This window comes from Choloepus didactylus, chromosome 13, assembly GCF_015220235.1.
Source record: "Choloepus didactylus isolate mChoDid1 chromosome 13, mChoDid1.pri, whole genome shotgun sequence".
NCBI classification, from domain to species: Eukaryota; Metazoa; Chordata; class Mammalia; order Pilosa; family Megalonychidae; genus Choloepus; species Choloepus didactylus.
This window is the reverse complement of record NC_051319.1, coordinates 50,921,943-50,942,388: the sequence shown is the minus strand read 5'-3', so window position 1 is coordinate 50,942,388 and position 20,446 is coordinate 50,921,943. Positions and strand designations below refer to the sequence as shown.

At 39.7% G+C, this 20,446-nt stretch overlaps 1 protein-coding gene across 2 annotated transcripts in view; it reads right to left on the bottom strand.

The window, feature by feature from the left end:
* CAMK4 (calcium/calmodulin dependent protein kinase IV) overlaps positions 1-20,446 on the bottom strand; it is a 306,043-nt gene that overhangs the window by 115,929 nt on the left and 169,668 nt on the right. For both annotated transcript variants that reach the window (XM_037800833.1, XM_037800834.1), the window contains one exon: positions 19,779-19,861. In XM_037800833.1, the coding sequence (XP_037656761.1) occupies positions 19,779-19,861 (83 nt within the window). The remainder of the gene's footprint in view (positions 1-19,778; positions 19,862-20,446) is intronic.

Below are 20,446 nucleotides of genomic sequence, written 5' to 3'. Positions count from 1 at the left end.
TGATGTCTCCAGAGTAGACATGCAGGGGAGGGACACAACACGCAGGTTCCTTCCTTCCCCACCTCATCTCAGTGGTGAACTCTGCTTGCCGTGTCTTGGCCTACTTGTCCTCCCACAATCACTTCTCTCCCAGGCTGCTCCTGCTAAAAGGAATTTTGTTCCCAGATGATTTGTTAATCAGAGTGTCAAAGAGTTAGGTTTCTGGAACTCAGACATGCAACTTTAAATATTTTATAGGTTGAGCTACTACTCAGGCCATCCGTGGCTGACTAGAAAGATCAATAGCAGTGAACTTCTCAAGCCACAAATGCAGGTTTAAACCTTAGAACTGTGATTGTAAATGAAGATGTTAGTGACTATGCTAAGGAAAAGTGAAACCTCGCAACCTTATTCTCTCCATTTAGGTCATGGGGCTATAGTCGACAGGTTTGGTCAATGCCTTCAGCAGAGAACTGGGGTAAAATTCTTAGCTCCCTCATTAGATTGTTGCTTCAATCACACACAGACCCAAACCTTGCTCATGAGTGCCCAATAAATAATTGTAGATTCAATACTGATTGCCAGAAATGAATGCCAGAAAAAGTTCAGACTGTGGACATTTGGGCAATTCCTCTGCCTATTATGTTTCTAATTATGGGGAGCAAATGATAACTGGACCAAGAAGTGATGCCCATCACAAGTACATTGGTCACAGCTTCAGAGGGAGAACAGCCGTATCAATAGGCTTCCCCAAGGAGAAGGCAGTAAGGAAAGACTATTGCTGCTCTTAGGGATAAACTCCAAGCCACACAGTTTTTAGATATTACTATAAAAACATGAATCTTTTTTAGAAACCTATTTTAAATGGAATCAGATATTCAAGTTAAGTATTTGTTTCATGGAGCAACACAAATTCCTTCATAAACTTGAGCAGGCATTTAAAAAAATTTCCCAACGAAATCCCATCATGGATAGAAAGTGGTTGATAGTCTTATATAAAAATAAAGTAGTGACTTGGATTTTTAGAAGCAATCACTGCAGTGATTTTAAAGTTGTACATATAGGATGATAATTTTGGTTGGCATATTTCTGTTTTTATGTTTTTTTAATATTTAAACCTATTTACATATGTCTCTTCAAATTTAGTAAATTAATTTCCTTTTGGTGCTTTGTAAAATAATAGGAAGGCAATATTTTTCTAAGCTACCAGCACTTTAAGATCATTTTCAAATGCCCAGGGCCACATTGCCTCTTTACCACACAATTTCCAGTTGCTCCATCGTGGGCTAGACTAGAAAGCTCAGTGCTAAAAAAAATATCCTGTAGGATTTTAATCATAGCATTGTCCCCAAAGCACTGGGATCCGAATTCCTACAGGTCTCTCAGCAGCTAATGGGCCTAGCAGACACCTGTAGATTTGGGAAGGAAGCACAGTGGTAGTGCCGTGTTTCTGTAAGTTCCTATCCTGCCATCCTCTGGCCTCAAAAGGCCTTTTTTACCCCAAGACTATGCCTTGTACTTTCACTGCTTTCTGGGATAGCCCATGCTTTCCTCTTCTCCCCAGTTGGGTCTGTTTTCCTTCTCATCATTTTTAAATTGCAGGATGAGGAAATATGCACAATGCCTACTTCTCCCCATGGATCTGCTTTAAAATAGGTCTCTTGCTCACTTGCTTCTGTCACACTAATTGCCACAAATTGAATTGAGCACAGTTCCAGCCTGGCACTCAGCACAAGCCCTGCAGCTGAAGAGTTCTAATCAGATCATATCCTGAGGCCCTCAGAGGTCCTGGCACATAGATTAGGAGTCCTATTGCTCTCCTCACCAATAGGAGCCTCTCCGCAAATGGAGGCATTATTAGGGGACTGTAGGTTTATATGAGAAAATATATATGTAGGTCTGATGAGAACATGTACTAAAGGATCAAATGATGTAAGGTAAAAGACCCAAATAATAAGAGTTTCAGGAACCAAGTTTTAATGGTTGCCAGTACATAATAATGCACTTAAATACAAAATTATATTAAAATGGGTTATGCTGTACCGTGTGTAAGTCCACCATGGCTTTATAAGCCGTGTTCACTACTTTCTCTCATTTCATTGGTGGCATCTTTTTCTGCAATGGTACTTTTTCTAAGAGCTCGCCCAAAGAGCATTAAGTTCATAGACTTCACAAATAGTTTCAAAATTACTCCTAGCACTTGTCAAATTTGAACGCTAGGCAGAGCAAGAGGGAACTGTGAATCAACATGGGTGGTGGCTGGCCAGGAAGAGTCAGGGCAGGAGAATCAGAGGCCAAATCAAATGGCAGAACTGGGAATGAGTGTGAGGGATTCCTACTCCAATTCTCACATACTATAAATGAAAACTCGAAGATCACACTGTTCATTCATTCATTTGACAAATATCTAGCAACTACTGGCTTTCAGTGTAGGACAGCTTCAAAATGGAGACTAACATACTCATATTTCACCCCTGCCAATATGCAATGGTTTTGGACATTAATTTGCCCTGGAAAGTTTGTCCCTCTATGTTACACCTGCTAATTTTCTATTTCTCATTTAAGATTCAGCTCAAAAGATTATACTCCTTTCTGAATCCATTTCTGACTTAAGGGATCCCCTTCTTTTGTGCACTGTGTTTATACCTCAATTATAGCACTTATCACCCCCAAGAGAGTACTCTGGGCCAAATTTGTGACCAACGTCCAGCAAATGCAAAGTATCTTATGTCTTTTATTTACTGATTCCTATCTTATTTTCTTTTTATCCCTAGTCCTTGCTTATTTTATTTTCTTTTTTCTTGTGATATTGAGGCTGTCAATATCACTGTACAAGCCCCAGTACATTTCTCTGGAAGGTGATGGCATGTTTTAAAATAATATTAGGGATAAACTAAGATGGCGGCTAGGTGAGACAGGGCAAAAAAACACCTCCGTGAAAAACACTAGATAAAAATCAGAAAGTGACCCAGAATACCGGTTACAGTGATGCGCCACCTGGACGAGGTCTGCTAGTTCCACAGGGGCCGTATACTTGGTGAAACCAGGAGTCTGCATTCTGAAATGAGTGAGTAAGCTGGCTGGAAGACCTGCAGCCATGTGGTGGTCTGAGGAAACCAGGGCTTGGTGTTTGGAGACTGACTGGTTCTTTTTTAATAAAAGGGGGGGGGGGGACCCAGGAGCGGCTGCAGTTGCAATAGTGGGAACCACGCAGTAAAACACAGCAAGAGGGGGCTGGGCCAGCCTCTAGGTGTCTGGCCTGGAAGACAGCCCGCTGCAGGTACCCTTGGGGCCGGGGGAACAGAGGGGAGAGCGGGAAGCAGAAAGAAACCCCATAGCTAGCAGCTGGCTCCCCAGAGGGCTGGATAAACTCCTGCACGGCGCCATGCCCACAACCCAGAGCCCCGCCAGTTGTCCCAGAGCTGGGAAGGAGGAACTGTGTGAGGAGGGGGGTGTTGAGACGCCCTGTTCAGCCATCTTTGCATCAGGCTAGGAGTGCCCCTGCAGGTCCCGGCAGCCCGGGGCTTCCCGTGAGGGATGGCGTGCACTGGTGACATAGCATGGCATTCCCTTGGCAGAGGTCCCGGAGGATTGCAGCTGGGCGGGGGGACCTGCTCGGAGAACCCAGGGACACTACGCCAAGTCTGGTGGTCTGTGGGACAGCGAGAGAGAGGGTCTGGGGCTGAAATGAAATGAAGGCTTAGACTCTTGCGGTGGCCTTGAATCTCTGGGAACCTAGGGGATTTGAATATTAAAGATGCACTTCCTCCTTGGTCACCCAGACACATGCCCCACATTCAGGGCAGATGGCTCCAGCAACACACCCAAATTGCATTCTCCAACTGAACCCCACAAGAATCATTTCCCCACACACCGTGGGGACAAGGTGGAGAACTGCCTTGAGGGGTATAGGTGTCTCACAGATGCCATCTGCTGGTTAGTTAAAGTGTACACCACCAAACTGTGTTTCTGAAAAATTAGATCGGTATCTTTTTTTTTTACAACTTGAAAGAACCCTATCAAGCAAAGCAAATGCTAAGAGGCCAAAAACAACAGAAAATCTTAATGCATATGATAAAACCAGACAATATGGAGAATCCAACTCCAAACACACAAATCAAGATATCGGAAGAGACACAGTACCTGGCACAATTAATCGAAGAACTACAATCAAGGAACAAAAACATGGCAAAGGATTTAAAGGACATCAAGAAGACCATGGCCCAGGATATAAGTGACATAAAGAAGACCCTAGAAGAGCATAAAGAAGACATTGCAAGAGTAAATAAAAAAATAGAAGATCTTATGGAAATAAAAGAAACCGTTGGCCAAATTAAAAAGACTCTGGATATTCACAATACAAGATTAGAGGAAGCTGAACAACATCTCAGTGTCCTAGAAGTCCACAGAACAGAAAATGAAAGAACAAAAGAAAGAATGGAGAAAAAAATAAAAAAAAATCGAAATGGATCTCAGGGATATGATAGATAAAATAAAATGTCCAAACTTAACACTCATTGGTGTCCCAGAAGGGGAAGAGAAGGGTAAAGGTCTAGAAAGAGTATTCAAAGAAATTGTTGGGGAAAACTTCCCCAACCTTCTACACAATATAAATACACAAAGCATAAATGCCCAGCGAACTTCAAATAGAATAAATCCAAATAAACCCATTCTGAGACATATTCTGATCAGACTCTCAAATACTGAAGAGAAGGAGCAAGTTCTGAAAGCAGCAAGAGAAAAGCAATTCACCACATACAAAGGAAACAACATAAGACTAAGTTGTGACGACTCAGCGGCCACCATGGAGGCGAGAAGGCAGTGGCATGACATATTTAAAATTCCGGAGGAGAAAAATTTCCAACCAAGAATACTTTATCCAGAAAAAGTCTCCTTCAAATTTGAGGGAGAGCTTAAATTTTTCACAGACAAACAAATGCTGAGACTTTGCCAATAAAAGACCTGCCCTACTTCAGATACTAAAGGGAGCCCTATCAACAGAGAAACAAAGAAAGGAGAAAGAGATATAGAGAATTTTCACAGACATATATAGTATCTGACATCCCAAATCACCCGGTCACTCATTTTTCTCTAGGGATCACGGATCTTTCTCCATAAGGGACCATAAGCTGGGACATAAAACAAGCCTCAAGAAATTAAAAAAAAAAAAAAATTGAATATACTCAAGGAACATTCTCCAAACACAATGGAATACAAATAGAAGTCAATAACTTTTGAACTGTAACTCCACTATTTACTTCCTACATGATATAAAATACACAAACTCTAATGACAAATCAGTGGTTTTGAACTCAATGTAAAATATGTAATTTTAGACAACTATATAAAGGTGGGGGAATTGAGGAGTATAGGAACATAGTTTATGTGCCCTATTGAAGTGAAGGTGGTATCAAAGAAAAACAAGATTGATAGAGATTTAAGAGGTTAATTTTAAGCCCCACAGTACACACAAAGAAATTATTAGAGAATATGACCATAGAGATGAAAAGTAGAGTATGAGTAAAGAGAAATGGGGGAAGGGGCAATGGGGAGTTAAGAAATGAGTGTAGGGGTGCGTTTGAGGTGAAGGGAAATTTCTAGTAATGGATGGTGGGAAAGAGCATTACAACATTCTAAATGTGATTAATCCCACTAATGGAAGGCTAGGGAGGGGGTGGAATGGGAAGATTTAGGCTGTATATATGCTTCCACAACTGAAAAAAAAAAAAAAAACATTCTAAATAGATGACAATTGAATGCCAAGGATGAACTTGAATGGGATTGGAGGATGGAGGACAGAAGGCTCAAAGGGACACAGTTGAGACATAAGGAAAAGGAAATATAGAATGTAAGCTTTGTATCATTGTTGAATCTCTTGTACTTCTTAGCCATGCCTAATGGGATTGCATAAAAGAATATTCTTATTCATGGGAAGTGTATACATGAATTATAGTGTATGTTCAAGGATATGTGCAGCTAGCTCTCATATGTTCAGAAGACAGAGCAATAGATGATGGATGATAGATAGGGAGGGAAAGAAATAGCGATGTGACAGCATGTTAAAGTTGGTGGATTGAGCTATTTGGGGAGGGGGGTCAGGGTACGATGGAATTCTGTTTATGGGGTTAGTATTGTTTTTGCAACTGTTCCTATAACTTTGAATTTATTTCAAAATAAAAAAATAATAATATTAGGGTCCGTATCATACTCTTACTTTCTTGGATTAGACCATGAGCTCCTCAAGGGTGGAGACAATGTACTGTTGCTAACATGGTGTGAAAAAGGGTAAAGTGGGTGATAAAACTAGAATGATTGACGGTCAGACTGTAAATGGTTTTGTGTGTCTTGCTGAAGAGTATAGATTTGAATTGGAAGGCACTGAGTAGCCTTCTGGGTTGACCTGATCAAATTTGTGTTTTAAGTATGGAGTGTATGGAAAGGAGTGAAACTAATGCCCTGTTAGACGTCTACGGCAGTAGTTCAGGAAAGAGAATGTGAAGGCTTAAAAGGGAAGAAGCAAAGGGAAAGAGGAGAAGGGAATGTATTTGAGAGATGCCCACTGGTAGAATTGTGGGGAGGGGCTGGCAGAAGTGAGAGGAAGAGGGAGAAGTTGATGCTTAGTTGGTGATTCAGTAAACACAGGTAAGGAGGGGAGGCAAGACTGAGAGTTGAGGGAAGGTGCCGAGTTCTTTTTAGGACATAACAATTTTGAGGAGCTTGTGGAACATGCAGGCAAAAATGTCTAAGTAGACTGTTAAAATGTGATTTCACCTCTGCTGAGATTGCGGTCAGCCATATGATTAAATCCATGGGCAAGAACTGAATTTACCTACAGAGAATGTAAGAAGAGCTTTAAGGTAAAATGGACATTGACGGGGTGGAGAGAAGGGAAACCCAGGAAAGAGATCAAGAAGGAAAAGCCAGAAAAATAAGATAAAAACCAAGGGAAAAAGAGACACTGCCAAAAGCAAAACATGAAAGATTTGGAGGGTGTGTGGCCAACAATATATGCCACAGCCCAGAATCTCTAAATACATATGTACAGCCTCCAGCCTCAGCTGGCCCACAGTGTTCCTCAAAAATCCTTATTCTTGTCCTTGTCTGTTCTCACATTACCACTTTCAAACTTCATTTTTTTCCCATTCTCTCCCAGCCATTACTGGGAGATAAATTTGCCTTCTAAACTGTACTAGAAAAACAGAGCCCGTCAAAAGGAACCACCTCAATCTCTTGCACTGACCCCATCTCCCCTGTAGTCAACTCCCACTCCTGCTCCCAGCCCCAACCACTAATCTGCTGGCTGTCACTACAGATTTTCCTAATTCCTGAAATTTCATATAAATAGAGTCATACAATATGTAATCTTTCATGCTCGGCTTTTTTCACTTAGTATAATGTTTGAGGTTTATCCGTGGTGTAGTGTGTATCAAAGGTGCATTACTTTTAATTTCTGAACAGTATCCTATTGCATCTTTTATTTATCCCTTTGTCAGTTGATGGGCATTTAAATTCTTTTCCCTCCTGTAACACACCCCACTCCATGTGCAGGCATCTATCTGGGCCTGCTGGGCTGCACCCAAGGAACTTGGAGGCCAAGGGGAACTGACACAGATATGCTGATGCTCACGATGCTTGCTGTGCCAGGAGTCTTTTTTCTTTTGTCTTTTGTCTCTGACCCAGGAGCCTCATATTTTTTGCCAGCATCAGTGGAAGAGAAATAGTCTTGTGATATTAGAAGTAGGATACAACTATATTCCAGACCTGACAGTAGGTCCCCCCAAGTTTTCTTTTTTTTTTTTTTTTTTTTTTTTAATTTTTTTTGATTACTCTGGGTCCTTTGGTACTTCTGCATCTTGTCTCCTTTCTGCTTCTGATGCTGAGGGAAACCTTTTCTCTCCCAAACAAATCCCTTTATCTGCACCCTAGATCTCATTCCCTCTATGTCTTCTCTGGGATGTTGTTATAAATATTGGCTCCTCTCATTCAGATCTCTTCTGCTTCTTCTTCTTGTGGGGTCCATCCCTTCAATAAAGGGTTTCCTAGTGTTCCAGCTTAAAATAATAAATAAGCCTACCTTTATCATGTGCCCCTTTCACTACCTTCCTTTTATAGCCAAGCATCTAGAAAAAATTGACCATGGGTCCTTTCCAAATCAAAGTGTGCCCTGTGTTTTTGTTTGTTCACATATAGCCAGATCAAATTACACAAGGATAACATGTGTTTTAACTATCTATGGTGAAAAACAACCATATACATATTAATATTCAAGTTAAGCCAACACTGATGTAGAAAAAAATGTTACATTACTCATTTGAAATTTTAAGTATAAGAGCATAGGCATTGCTTACATAGAAGCAGCATGACATGGTAAAAAAATAAGATGCTTTGGAATCTTACATACTTGAGTCCAATCTTATTTCATTATTGTTATTATTATTATTATTTTGATACCATATAAGAGAAATGACCTAATGGAAGTTAATGGACCTCTCCAATCCTCAGTTATCTATAAAATGGATATGTATACTAAAGCCAATCTTATATCTGTGCTGCTGTGGGGACTAAATCAGACCGTGTTAGTAAAATATGCTGCATATGACTAGCCCCTAGAAAGCACTAAAAAAAATTACCCCCATTATAGTGACTACCCTTTTTGCACAATCAGGTTTTATAGAACAGAACTTTACTTCAGACGACTACATTAGTCACTAATTTTTGACACCACAGTCTTCACAAATCCAAGCTTTGCCTGAGTTTGGTTAACCAGAATGCCAACTGTTATAACTATCAAAATTTTTTTGAGTGCTGCCTTGACATCCATCATTATATACTGTCCTAAATGTTAAGCTAACCAACCCCACCACTCTCAGGCACCCAGTCTCTTTCCCTTTTCAAGTTTGATTGCTTTAAACTAACCAATCCTTGACTCGTACAGGGAATCTACTAACTTTTGCCCTGGGACCACATTAAAGGCACAAGCCCACGGGCCCCTCTTGCTCTCCTCATGTACTCGCCATCCTCTGGTTGAGCCACCCAAGTCGATCATGCTCCCGGTGGATCCCCCATGGCACCCCCCTCTCTCTGGGACCTGTAAGTAACAAATTATTCTTCTCATGCATTATGGCCTCAGTTTCCCATTGTGCCACACCTGACCTCCACCAGGACCCAAACTGAAAGTCCAACTTCACTAATTAGAAACATCAATCATGACTCAACCCCAAGGAGGTGGGGCCAAGAAATAGCCTAAGTTATAATTCTGCAATACCTTTTCTAACAGCAATTAGAAAATTCAATTTTTTCCACCAAGAGTAGAAGTCCTATAATTGTTGAAGTAGAGATGACTATTAGGACTGATATACTAGGTCTGATCAAAAGAAAGCTGTGTGGTCCCCAAACATAACCACTGCTTCCACTGCGTATTGGCAACATGTTGTATTTATAGATGAATATTTTCAGTTTTGGTAATGGGAAAAGAAATAAAAAGGCTTTTGAGTCAGACAGGCATGAATATCAAGCCCAATTTTATAACTTATGAATAAATAAATAAACAATCATTTATTTTCTTGTAAATGATGAGAAAGAGATGCCCTAGATTTAATAAGAAAGATAACAAGGCTGTACTAAGAGGAAAGGATTGGATCAGAAGACAGAAGACCTTGCTTTAGTTCTTTCTGTCTAAATTTGGGAAGATCACTTACCTTTACAAATCCTGAGTTTCCATATTCGTAAAGTGGGAAATAATGCTTTTCATCCTACTTGCACCAAAGTGTTAACATAAAAGAGGAAAACACACTAGTGCCTATGAAAGAACTTTTAAAATCATATGTTTTCAATTTTTGCTCCCAATGGAGGTGGGTTAGGTTACTTTAGACAAGCCTCCAACCAAGAAAACAACTTAAATGAAATATATTTTTAAAAATTTTATTTGAAGACATCAGAGAGTTACCAAGGAAGAAGAGGCTTGAGGAATCAAGATGCCGGAAAGAAGAAAAACCCAGCAAAGCAAACCTTAGGCTTGATGCCTCCGTTTTCCATCGGAGGAATTTGCTGATTCTAAAGCAGCAGCTTCTGGTTATCTCACAAGGTTGAGGGGACAGAAATTAGCATTTAGAGCCTTTCAGGGAAAAGGAATCCCAGGAAAATCCCCTAGCTTAAAGTTGGGACCCTCACAAAGAGCAAAACCCTATGAGTAAGAATTGACAAGAAATAGCCCAGACCTCAGGAAACCCAGCTTTGTATCAGCCCAATACCTGATTACATTACAGCAATCTGTTCTTACTCTAAATGCCTGCCAGGGCAAAAGAAAATCTGCTCTTTTGAAGGTGTTGTGGATTGAATCATGCCCCCTACAAGATACGTTCAAGCCCTAGCCTCTGGTCCCATGGGAGTGAACTCATTTGTGAATAGGAGCTTTGAAGATGCCACTAGCTAAGGTGAGGCCAAACTGAATCAGCCTGGGTCTTCTTCCAGTGTGACTAGAGATGTTATAAGAACACAGGAATAGGAAACAACAGGAGACAGGAGGGTAGAAAGATGGCTGTGTCAGGGCAGAACGTGAGTTACGGATTGCTGGCAAGCCATCACCAGAACACTACAGACTTCGGAGAAAGTGTGATCCTGCTCACACCTTGGTTTTGTTCCTCTAGCCTCTCAAACTGTAGACAATAAATTCCTATTTTTTAAGCCAGCCACTCTGTGGTATTTGTTATAATAGCCCTTGTCACACTAAAATAGAAGGTAACAGCTTTCAAAGTCTCAAATTCTAAATTTCTTAGTGCCAATGTTTGGTATCTGAGCCAAGTTAATCAGGCAAGTAAAAACACAAGAAGAAAACAGAAAAATACAAGACCAAAACCTCCCAAGATATTCAGATACTGGAGTTATGAGACAAAAATTGGTAAAAAATACTTTGGGTTTCATTAAAAGATTGTGTAAGTATACTGTTAAATTAGTTGCCTTAAAATGCAATCATTTTCTGGGAAAAAACTTGAAAATTTACTATTAAAGCAAACTTCACATCTCATACACTTAAAAAGCTCAGTGAAAATGACACTGAATTTTTAAGAGCTGTGTTCAGATTGAGAAGAATGGAAGAGAAGACCTCTAGTTTTCTTCTTCCCATGATGTCATGATTCTGCAGAGTTATTTCTTAGAAACACACACCCCAAATCACTGACTTTATTCCAAAATTTTAATCAATTATTCTTTGCAATTTCCTATTTATTCTACATGAAACAGCAGATTTCACTTGGCTTTTGACTATGTTTAATTTTTCATAAGCACCATAGATAAATTCTTTACTCTGATAAAATACAACAATTTTGGCTATAATGGACTAACATGATTATCTCTTCCTCAACTCCCCATTAGTGCATTCTTAGATACTATTAGAGTCATCATTAGACTACGAATGAATTCTTATCATCACAATTAAATAAATTTAGTTATGACCTCAGTACAGGAAAAGAGGGGATGATATTATGATTTTTATCTCCCAAGGAAGAAAACAATGCATTGGATAATAATCCAGGATGTAGTTTCAGCTTGATACAATTTTAAAGATAACTGTAGAATTAAACAACTTAATGGAGAAACAAACTTCATCTCAGCTATGGCAATGATGTGGACAGCAACACTCAGGAAAAGAAGTCATCAATCTTCCAAGACCACTGAGAGTGTTAGTAGAATGGCTGAGTGCTTTACTGGCGGTCTGCCATTCTTTAGTTGTCCCCTGTTAAATCTGAATATTTCATCCTTTTATCTCTGCAAATGAAATTTATCAACAGCAGTTGGTTTTTCTTCTTTGTCTAAAGCTGAATTAACTCCATCTCATCAAAATCAACTAGACTATGAGATGAGAGAATCAGAATTACTTCATGGCAGAAAAGCTGGAAAGGAGGAAAGGAAAGAGACTATTGATTCTAAAACAATTCAAACAAAGAGGTAGAAAAGTAAATAGTAAGTGTGATTGGTAGATGGTAGTGTGATGTGGCACTTCTGTTTGGTAACTATTTGCAATTAAAGAACATGAGATTGCTCTCTGATAGATCATAAGCAGCACAGAATGTATCACAAGAGGAAGACACAAGATCCTCTTAAAAAGACCTAACTGCTCCAAACTGACTGTTAATGTACCTAAAGAAGGAATATATCTACTATGCAAAGGGGTCGGCCAAAGAAGTATTGAGAAAAGAGCATTCTAGGCAAATTTTGGCAATGGCCAAATAAGCTAGTCCAGAGGAATTTTGTCTAAGCAGATGGGAACATGATAGTTTTAGAACAAGACTGTCCTTACAGGATCAGAGTGTCTTGGCTTCCTCAGCATCACAGAACTACTTCAAATTTATTCTGAGGCTCTGAGGAGTTAAGTAAATTACTTTAGGTTAGTTATTCTTCTCTAACGTGGTAGAGCCAGGATTCAGAACCATGAGTTGGACTGACAACCAAACAGCCAACTGCCTCAAACAGTACATGTCTTCAGGCTACTGATAATCACTTCCTTCATTTGACTCATTTCTTTGTAAAGTAAGAAAGTAACTAAAATGTTACAAATGTTAAAGCCTGTTCTAAGGAAACTTAGAACAAAATTATACATCTATAGAAAATACCTATGTAGTTCCAATCAAGCTGGGCCATTTTGCTCCTTCCCACCTTAGGATCCAGATCTGCACCTGGGTAACACTGAAGAATGGAGAGGATCTTTGGAAAACATTATAAATACTTTTGGAAGCTCTAGAGGGGGCTGCAAATTCCAACTGGGTGGAGAGGGGTGGGGAAGAAGGAGAAGAGTGTTCCTCTCCCTACGCATTCAAAACTGATATCCTTTAGATAACTTTCTGCTCTGAGTCCATTCTTTTTTTATCACCCTGATGAGTAGAGCAACATGCTCCTGAGGGCCCCAAAGAGCAAACAAGGGATCCCCCTAAGAAGATGGAGAAGCTGGAAAAGCTATTAAACCTTAAAACTTGTCTCTTTCATGCAAATAGTTTTGCCTCTATTATGCCATACCAGATTCCCAGGCATACTCTCCATCCTCAAACCTAGGTCTTGAGTGATGAACACATGAACAGACAACTAAAATTGGGTAAAACTGGCTGTAATAGAACACGTATTACTCCGCCACCTGGAACTCTTAACACAGCCTAATAGAGAAAGTAAGCTTAAAAATAATCATTATCACATTTTTAGAAGTTCTGTTTTTTATTGGGGAGGTGAATGTTTGCAAAGGTAAATATTACCATGTTTCTCTCTTTACTAACTAAGCATTCCAGATTTTCATCTACCTATGTCTTATCGAACACCACCTTCCTGTTCTAGACCCCTCTTATATACCACATTTTATTTATCCACTCATCTGTTGAAGGACATTTGGGTTGATTCCATCTTTTGGCAATTGTGAATAATGCTGCTATGAACATTGGCGTGCAGATATCTGTTCGTGTCACTGCTTTCCGATCTTCCGGGTATATACCGAGAAGTGCAATCGCTGGGTCGAATGGTAACTCTATATCTAGTTTTCTAAGGAACTGCCAGAATGACTTCCAGAGTGGCTGAACCATTATACAGTCCCACCAACAGTGAATAAGAGTTCCAATTTCTCCACATCCCCTCCAGCATTTGTAGTTTCCTGTTTGTTTAATGGCAGCCATTCTAACCGGTGTTAGATGGTATCTCATTGTGGTCTTAATTTGCATCTCTCTAATAGCTAGTGAAGCTGAACATTTTTTCATGTGTTTCTTGGCCATTTGTATTTCCTCTTCAGAGAACTGTCTTTTCATATCTTTTGCCCATTTTATAATTGGGCCAACTGTACTATTGTCATTGAGTTGTAGGATTTCTTTATATATGCAAGATATCAGTCTTTTGTCACATACATGGTTTCCAAAAATTTTTTCCCATTGAGTTGGCTGCCTCTTTACCTTTTTGAGAAATTCCTTTGAGGTGCAGAAACTTCTAAGCTTGAGGAGTTCCCATTTATCTATTTTCTCTTTTGTTGCTTGTGCTTTGGGTGTAAAGTCTAAGAAGTGGCCGCCTAATACAAGGTCTTGAAGATGTTTTCCTACATTATCTTCTAGGAGTTTTATGGTACTTTCTTTTATTTTGAGATCTTTGGTCCATTTTGAGTTAATTTTTGTGTAGGGTGTGAGGTAGGGGTCCTCTTTCATTCTTTTGGATATGGATATCCAACTCTCCCAGCCCCATTTGTTGAAAAGACCATTATGACTCAGTTCAGTGACTTTGGGGGCCTTATCAAAGATCAGTCGGCCATAGATCTGAGGGTCTATCTCCGAATTCTCAATTCAATTCCATTGATCTATATGTCTATCTTTGTGCCAGTACCATGCTGTTTTGGCAACTGTGGCTTTATAATAAGCTTCAAAGTCAGGGAGTGTAAGTCCTCCCACTTCGTTTTTCTTTTTTAGAGTGTCTTTAGCAATTCGAGGCATCTTCCCTTTCCAAATAAATTTGATAACTAGCTTTTCCAAGTCTGCAAAGTAGGTTGTTGGAATTTTGATTGGGATTGCATTGAATCTGTAGATGAGTTTGGGTAGAATTGACATCTTAATGACATTTAGCCTTCCTATCCATGAACATGGAATATTTTTCCATCTTTTAAGATCCCCTTCTATTTCTTTTAGTAGAGTTATGTAGTTTTCTTTGTATAGGTCTTTCACATCTTTGGTTAAGTTTATTCCTAGGTACTTGATTTTTTTAGTTGCTATTGAAAATGGTATCTTTTTCTTGAGTGTCTCTTCAGTTTGTTCATTTCTAGCATATAGAAACATTACTGACTTATGTGCATTAACCTTGTATCCCGCTACTTTGCTAAATTTGTTTATTAGCTCTAGTAGCTGTATCGTCGATTTCTCAGGGTTTTCCAGATATAAGATCATATCATCTGCAAACAATGACAGTTTTACTTCTTCTTTTCCAATTTGGATGCCTTTTATTTCTTTGTCTTGCCGGATTGCCCTGGCTAGCACTTCCAGCACAATGTTGAATAACAGTGGTGATAGCGGGCATCCTTGTCTTGTTCCTGATATTAGAGGGAAGGCTTTCAGTCTCTCTCCATTGAGTACTATGCTGGCTGTGGGTTTTTCATATATGCTCTTTATCATGTTGAGGAAGTTTCCTTCAATTCCTAACTTTTGAAGTGTTTTTATCAAAAAGGGATGTTGGATTTTGTCAAATGCTTTTTCAGCATCTATTGAGATGATCAATTGATTTTTCCCTTTTGACTTGTTAATGTGTTGTAATACATTGATTGATTTTCTTATGTTGAACCATCCTTGCATGCCTGGAATAAACCCCACTTGGTCATGGTGTATGATTTTTTTAATGTGTCTTTGGATTCGATTTGCAAGTATTTTGTTGAGGATTTCTGCATCTATATTCATTAGGGAGATTGGCCGGTAGTTTTCCTTTTTTGTAGCATCTTTGCCTGGTTTTGGTATTAGATTGATGTTAGCTTCATAAAATGAGTTAGGTAGTGTTCCATTTTCTTCAATGTTTTGAAAGAGTTTGAGTAAGATTGGTGTCAGTTCTTTCTGGAAAGTTCGGTAGAATTCCCCTGTGAAGCCATCTGGCCCTGGGCATTTATTTGTGGGAAGATTTTTGATGACTGATTGGATCTCTTTGCTTGTAATGGGTTGGTTGAGGTCTTCTATTTCTTCTCTGGTCAGTCTAGGTTGTTCATATGTTTCCAGGAAATTGTCCATTTCCTCTACATTCTCCAGTTTGTTGCCATACAGTTGTTCATAATATCCTCTTATAATTTTTTTAATTTCTTCAGGATCTGCAGTTATGTCACCTTTTTCATTCATTATTTTGTTTATATGGGTCTTCTCTCTTTTTGATTTTGTCAGTCTAGCTAGGGGCTTGTCAATCTTGTTGATCTTCTCAAAGAACCAACTTTTGGTGATATTTATCCTCTCTATTGTTTTTTTGTTCTCTATGTCATTTATTTCTGCTTTAATCCTTGTTATTTCTTTTCTTCTACTTGGTTTAGGATTGGTTTGCTGTTCATTTTCTAGCTTCTTCAGTTGATCCATTAGTTCTTTGATTTTGGCTCTTTCTTCCTTTTTAATATATGCGTTTAGTGCTATAAATTTCCCCCTTAGCACTGCTTTTGCTGCATCCCATAGGTTTTGGTATGTTGTGTTCTCATTTTCATTCGTCTCTATATATTTAGCAATTTCTCTTGCTATTTCTTCTTTAACCCACTGATTGTTTAGGAGTGTGTTGTTTAACCTCCAGGTATTTGTGAATTTTCTAAGTCTCTGATGGTTATTGACTTCTAATTGTATTCCATTGTGGTCAGAGAATGTGCTTTGAATAATTTCAATCTTTTTAAATTTATTGAGGCTTGTTTTATGTCCCAGCATATGATCTATTCTGGAGAAAGTTCCGTGAGCACTAGAAAAGTATGTGTATCCTGGTGATTTGGGATGTAATGTCCTGTAGATGTCTGTTAAATCTAATTCATTTATCAGATTGTTTAGGTTTTCAATTTCCTTATTGGTCTTCTGTCTGGTTGATCTATCTATAGGAGAGAGTGATGTGTTGAAGTCTCCCACAATTATTGTGGAAACATCAATTGCTTCCTTTAGTTTTGCCAGTGTTTCTCTCATGTATTTTGTGGCACCTTGGTTGGGTGCATAGACATTTATGATTGTTATTTCTTCTTGCTGAATTGCCCCTTTTATTAGTACGTAGTGGCCTTCTTTGTCTCTCAAAACATCCCTGCATTTGAAGTCTATTTTATCTGAGATTAATATTGCTACACCTGCTTTCTTTTGGCTGTAGCTTGCATGAAATATTTTTTTCCATCCTTTCACTTTCAGTTTCCTTGTGTCCCTGTGTCTAAGATGAGTCTCTTGTATGCAACATATTGATGGTTCATTTTTTTTGATCCATTCTGCGAATCTATATCTTTTAATTGGGGAGTTTAATCCATTTACATTCAACGTTATAACCGTGAAGGCATTTCTTGAATCAGCCATCTTATCCTTTGGTTTATGTTTGTCATATTTTTCCCCTCTGTCTATTAATATTCTTTATTGTACCCATACCAAATCTCTTTAGTACTGAACCTTTCTCCAAGTCTCTCTGTCCTGTCTTTGTTTCTCTGTCTGTAGGGCTCCCTTTAGTATCTCCAGTAGGGCAGGTCTCTTGTTAGCAAATTCTCTCAGCATTTGTTTGTCTGTGAAAAATTTAAGCTCTCCCTCAAATTTGAAGGAGAGCTTTGCTGGATAAAGTATTCTTGGCTGGAAATTTTTCTCACTCAGAATTTTAAATATATCGTGCCACTGCCTTCTCGCCTCCATGGTGGCTGCTGAGTAGTCACTACTTAGTCTTATGCAGTTTCCTTTGTATGTGGTGAATTGCTTTTCTCTTGCTGCTTTCAGAACTTGCTCCTTCTCTTCTGTGTTTGATAGTGTGATCAGTATATGTCTCGGAGTGGGTTTATTTGGATTTATTCTATTTGGAGTTCGCTGAGCATTTATGATTTGTGTATTTATGTTGTTTAGAAGATTTGGGAAGTTTTCCCCAACAATTTCTTTGAATACTCCTCCTAGACCTTTACCCTTTTCTTCCCCTTCTGGGACACCAATGAGTCTTATATTTGGACGTTTCATATTATCTATCATATCCCTGAGGTCCATTTCGATTTTTTCAATTTTTTTCCCCATTCTTTCTTTTATGCTTTCATTTTCCATTCTGTCATCTTCCAGGTCACTGATTCGTTGTTCAACTTCCTCTAGTCTTGTACTATGAGTGTCCAGAATCTTTTTAATTTGGTCAACAGTTTCTTTAATTTCCATTAGATCATCCACTTTTTTATTTAGTCTTGCAATGTCTTCTTTATGCTCTTCTAGGGTCTTCTTGATTTCCTTTATCTCCCGTACTATGGTCTCATTGTTCATCTTTAGTTCTCGAGTAGCTGCTCTAGGTGCTGTGTCTCTTCTGGTCTTTTGATTTGGGTGCTTGGGCTTGGGTTATCCATATCGTCTGGTTTTTTCATATGCTTTATAATTTTGTGTTGTTTTTGGCCTCGTGGCATTTGCTGAAATTGATAGGGTTCTTTTAGGGTTTGTAGACTAGTTGAAGTCCTTATCTCTAATTTATCAGATCTACAGCTTCGTGGAGTAGACTTTCTCTAACTAACCAGCAGGTGGCGTCCACGAGCCACCTTTTCTCCACAAGCCAGTTCTCCCCTGCTTAGCCTTTTTGGTGAGTGGGGGAGTGAGTCTTGTGGGGTCCAATTGGTGTACCAAGCTTGCGTGTGTAGTTGGTGTTGCCTGCCCTATATATGGGGCGTGTTTCTGGGCAGTCAGGGAGGGGGGGGTGTGGCTCTAACAATCAAATCTCCCTGGTGATCCTAGAGTTTTAAAGCTGCTGCAATAGTCTAATCCTTCAGTTCAGTCCTGCCACAGTTTGTCTCTGCCACTGACCCACAAGTCCTTGGTATTGGCGTATGGCTCCTGAGACTTGCAAGTGGGCCCCTCTTCCAGGCCGTGCACCCCGGGTCCTCTGTTGAGGGATGACTGTGCTATGTCACAGGTGAGTGCCGTCCTCCCAGGGCAGTTCTGGGCTGCTGGGCTGTGTAGGGAGGCTCCCAGTCTGCTGAAATGATGGCTGAATGGGGCTTTGTTAATTCACACTGCTCTACCTTCCCAACTCTGGGACAATCAGCTGAGGTTGCAGGGAAGGCTAATGTCCACGCCCAGTTTTGTGGTGTGTGCCTGTTATTTGAAGCACTTCCGTCACACTGGGCTGTCTGGGGCAGTTCTGGGCTATGGGGCTGGCGATGGGCAGGAGTGTTTCCTGTCCACCAGGATGATGGCTGTGAGCGGACACCCCCCTTTTCTTGGGAAGTTGTGGTGTTTAGTGAATTTTCTCAGCCACTGGATTATTGCGTTTTGTCTCAGAGCTCTCCTAGTTCTGTTCTTGACTTGACCTGCCCAAATAGCAAGTCTTTGAAGCTTTCTGTATTGGGCTTCTTAGAGTAATTGTTTTAGAAAAAGAAAAAAGGATTAAAAAAAAAAACAAAACAAAACAAAACAAAAAAAACGGGCCCTCCTCAGAGATCTAATGGGTTATTGAAATGCTAAGAGACAAAGCAACCAGGGCCATTAAGGAAGGGTCCACAGGGCAGAGAGATCAGCTTTTCTTTGGGATTTGCATATGCGCCTCAGGGCCCTTCCCCTTTCTATGTTCACCAGAACTCCAAAAATCCTCCGCTTTTATTTTGGAGTTTTTCGTGTTGTTCTTTTTCTATGCCTGTCTCCTCTCTGCTGGGCTGGCTGCTCTCAGATTCTCTGGTGTCTGGTCTCAGTCTATCTATGGTTGGAGTTTGAATCAGTAGAATGAGTTTCCGATAAGGGCTGCCACTGCAGTTCTCCCTTCTCCTTCCCGGAGCTGACAGCCCCTCCTCCCACGGGACTGAGCCTGGCAGGGAGGGGCGCGGGTCCCCTGGCCGCAAAAACTTACAGATTTCGCTGATCTCAGCTGTTCCACATTTTCATGAGTGTTGTATGAAGTATGCCCAAAGTCAGATTGCTCTGTGGTGTCCAGTCCACGCAGTTCCTGGCTTTCTACCTACTTTCCTGGAGGAGTAACTAAAACATACAGCTCACCAGTCTGCCATCTTGCCCCGCCTCCTAGACCCCTCTTTATTCAGTTGAATTTATTCAACTAGTCATTTATGAAAAATTTCAGGAGAAACTTCCCTTAGATACTTTTTGGGGGACCAGAACCAAAACCTTTCTGTGGTTTGATTTCTAGGGCCAACTCACCTGTCAAACAGTTCTCCTCCTGTGACGAGTTCTAGGACCAGACTGATTTCTGTGGGGGTTTCAAATATCTCTTTAAGTTTTATCTGGAGAAAGATATAAAAATGAATATCAAAATTCCTTATTTTCATCTTTCTTGGAAATGGATGAAACTATGACTAAAACAACACTCTGTGCAATACTAATATATTGGATCATGTTTACTAGAAGTTCCACATTGTGTATCAGTCTGCCATTTAATACTGTCCTTATTATTTTTGTCAGCTTCCTCATTTCTTCGAAGGTTCTATTTCACATTTTCCCTTCTGTCAGTTGAAAGATACCTGACTTAGACAAACTTTTTAATTTTTTTCCAAATTATCCAAATTTTTGAATTGCTCCAGAATTAAAAAAAAAAACAAAAACAAAACTTCCTAGGATGTGGAAGGCAACAAGACTGCTAGAGATGCAAATGCCTCTTTCCCCTAGGTAGGACCTTAGAATTAAGGGTCAAGACAGGCAGGACCAGATTATATGGAAGGATATCCCTCATCAGCTGCAAAATTGCTTGTGGGTGAACAAAGGGCTACTCAGAAAAGTAGTGGTGGCAGTGATCTGATAGACCATTGGAGGGTTTTTCATAACATTCATATATATACTCCTACAATTTTGAAAAATTTTCTCAAAACATC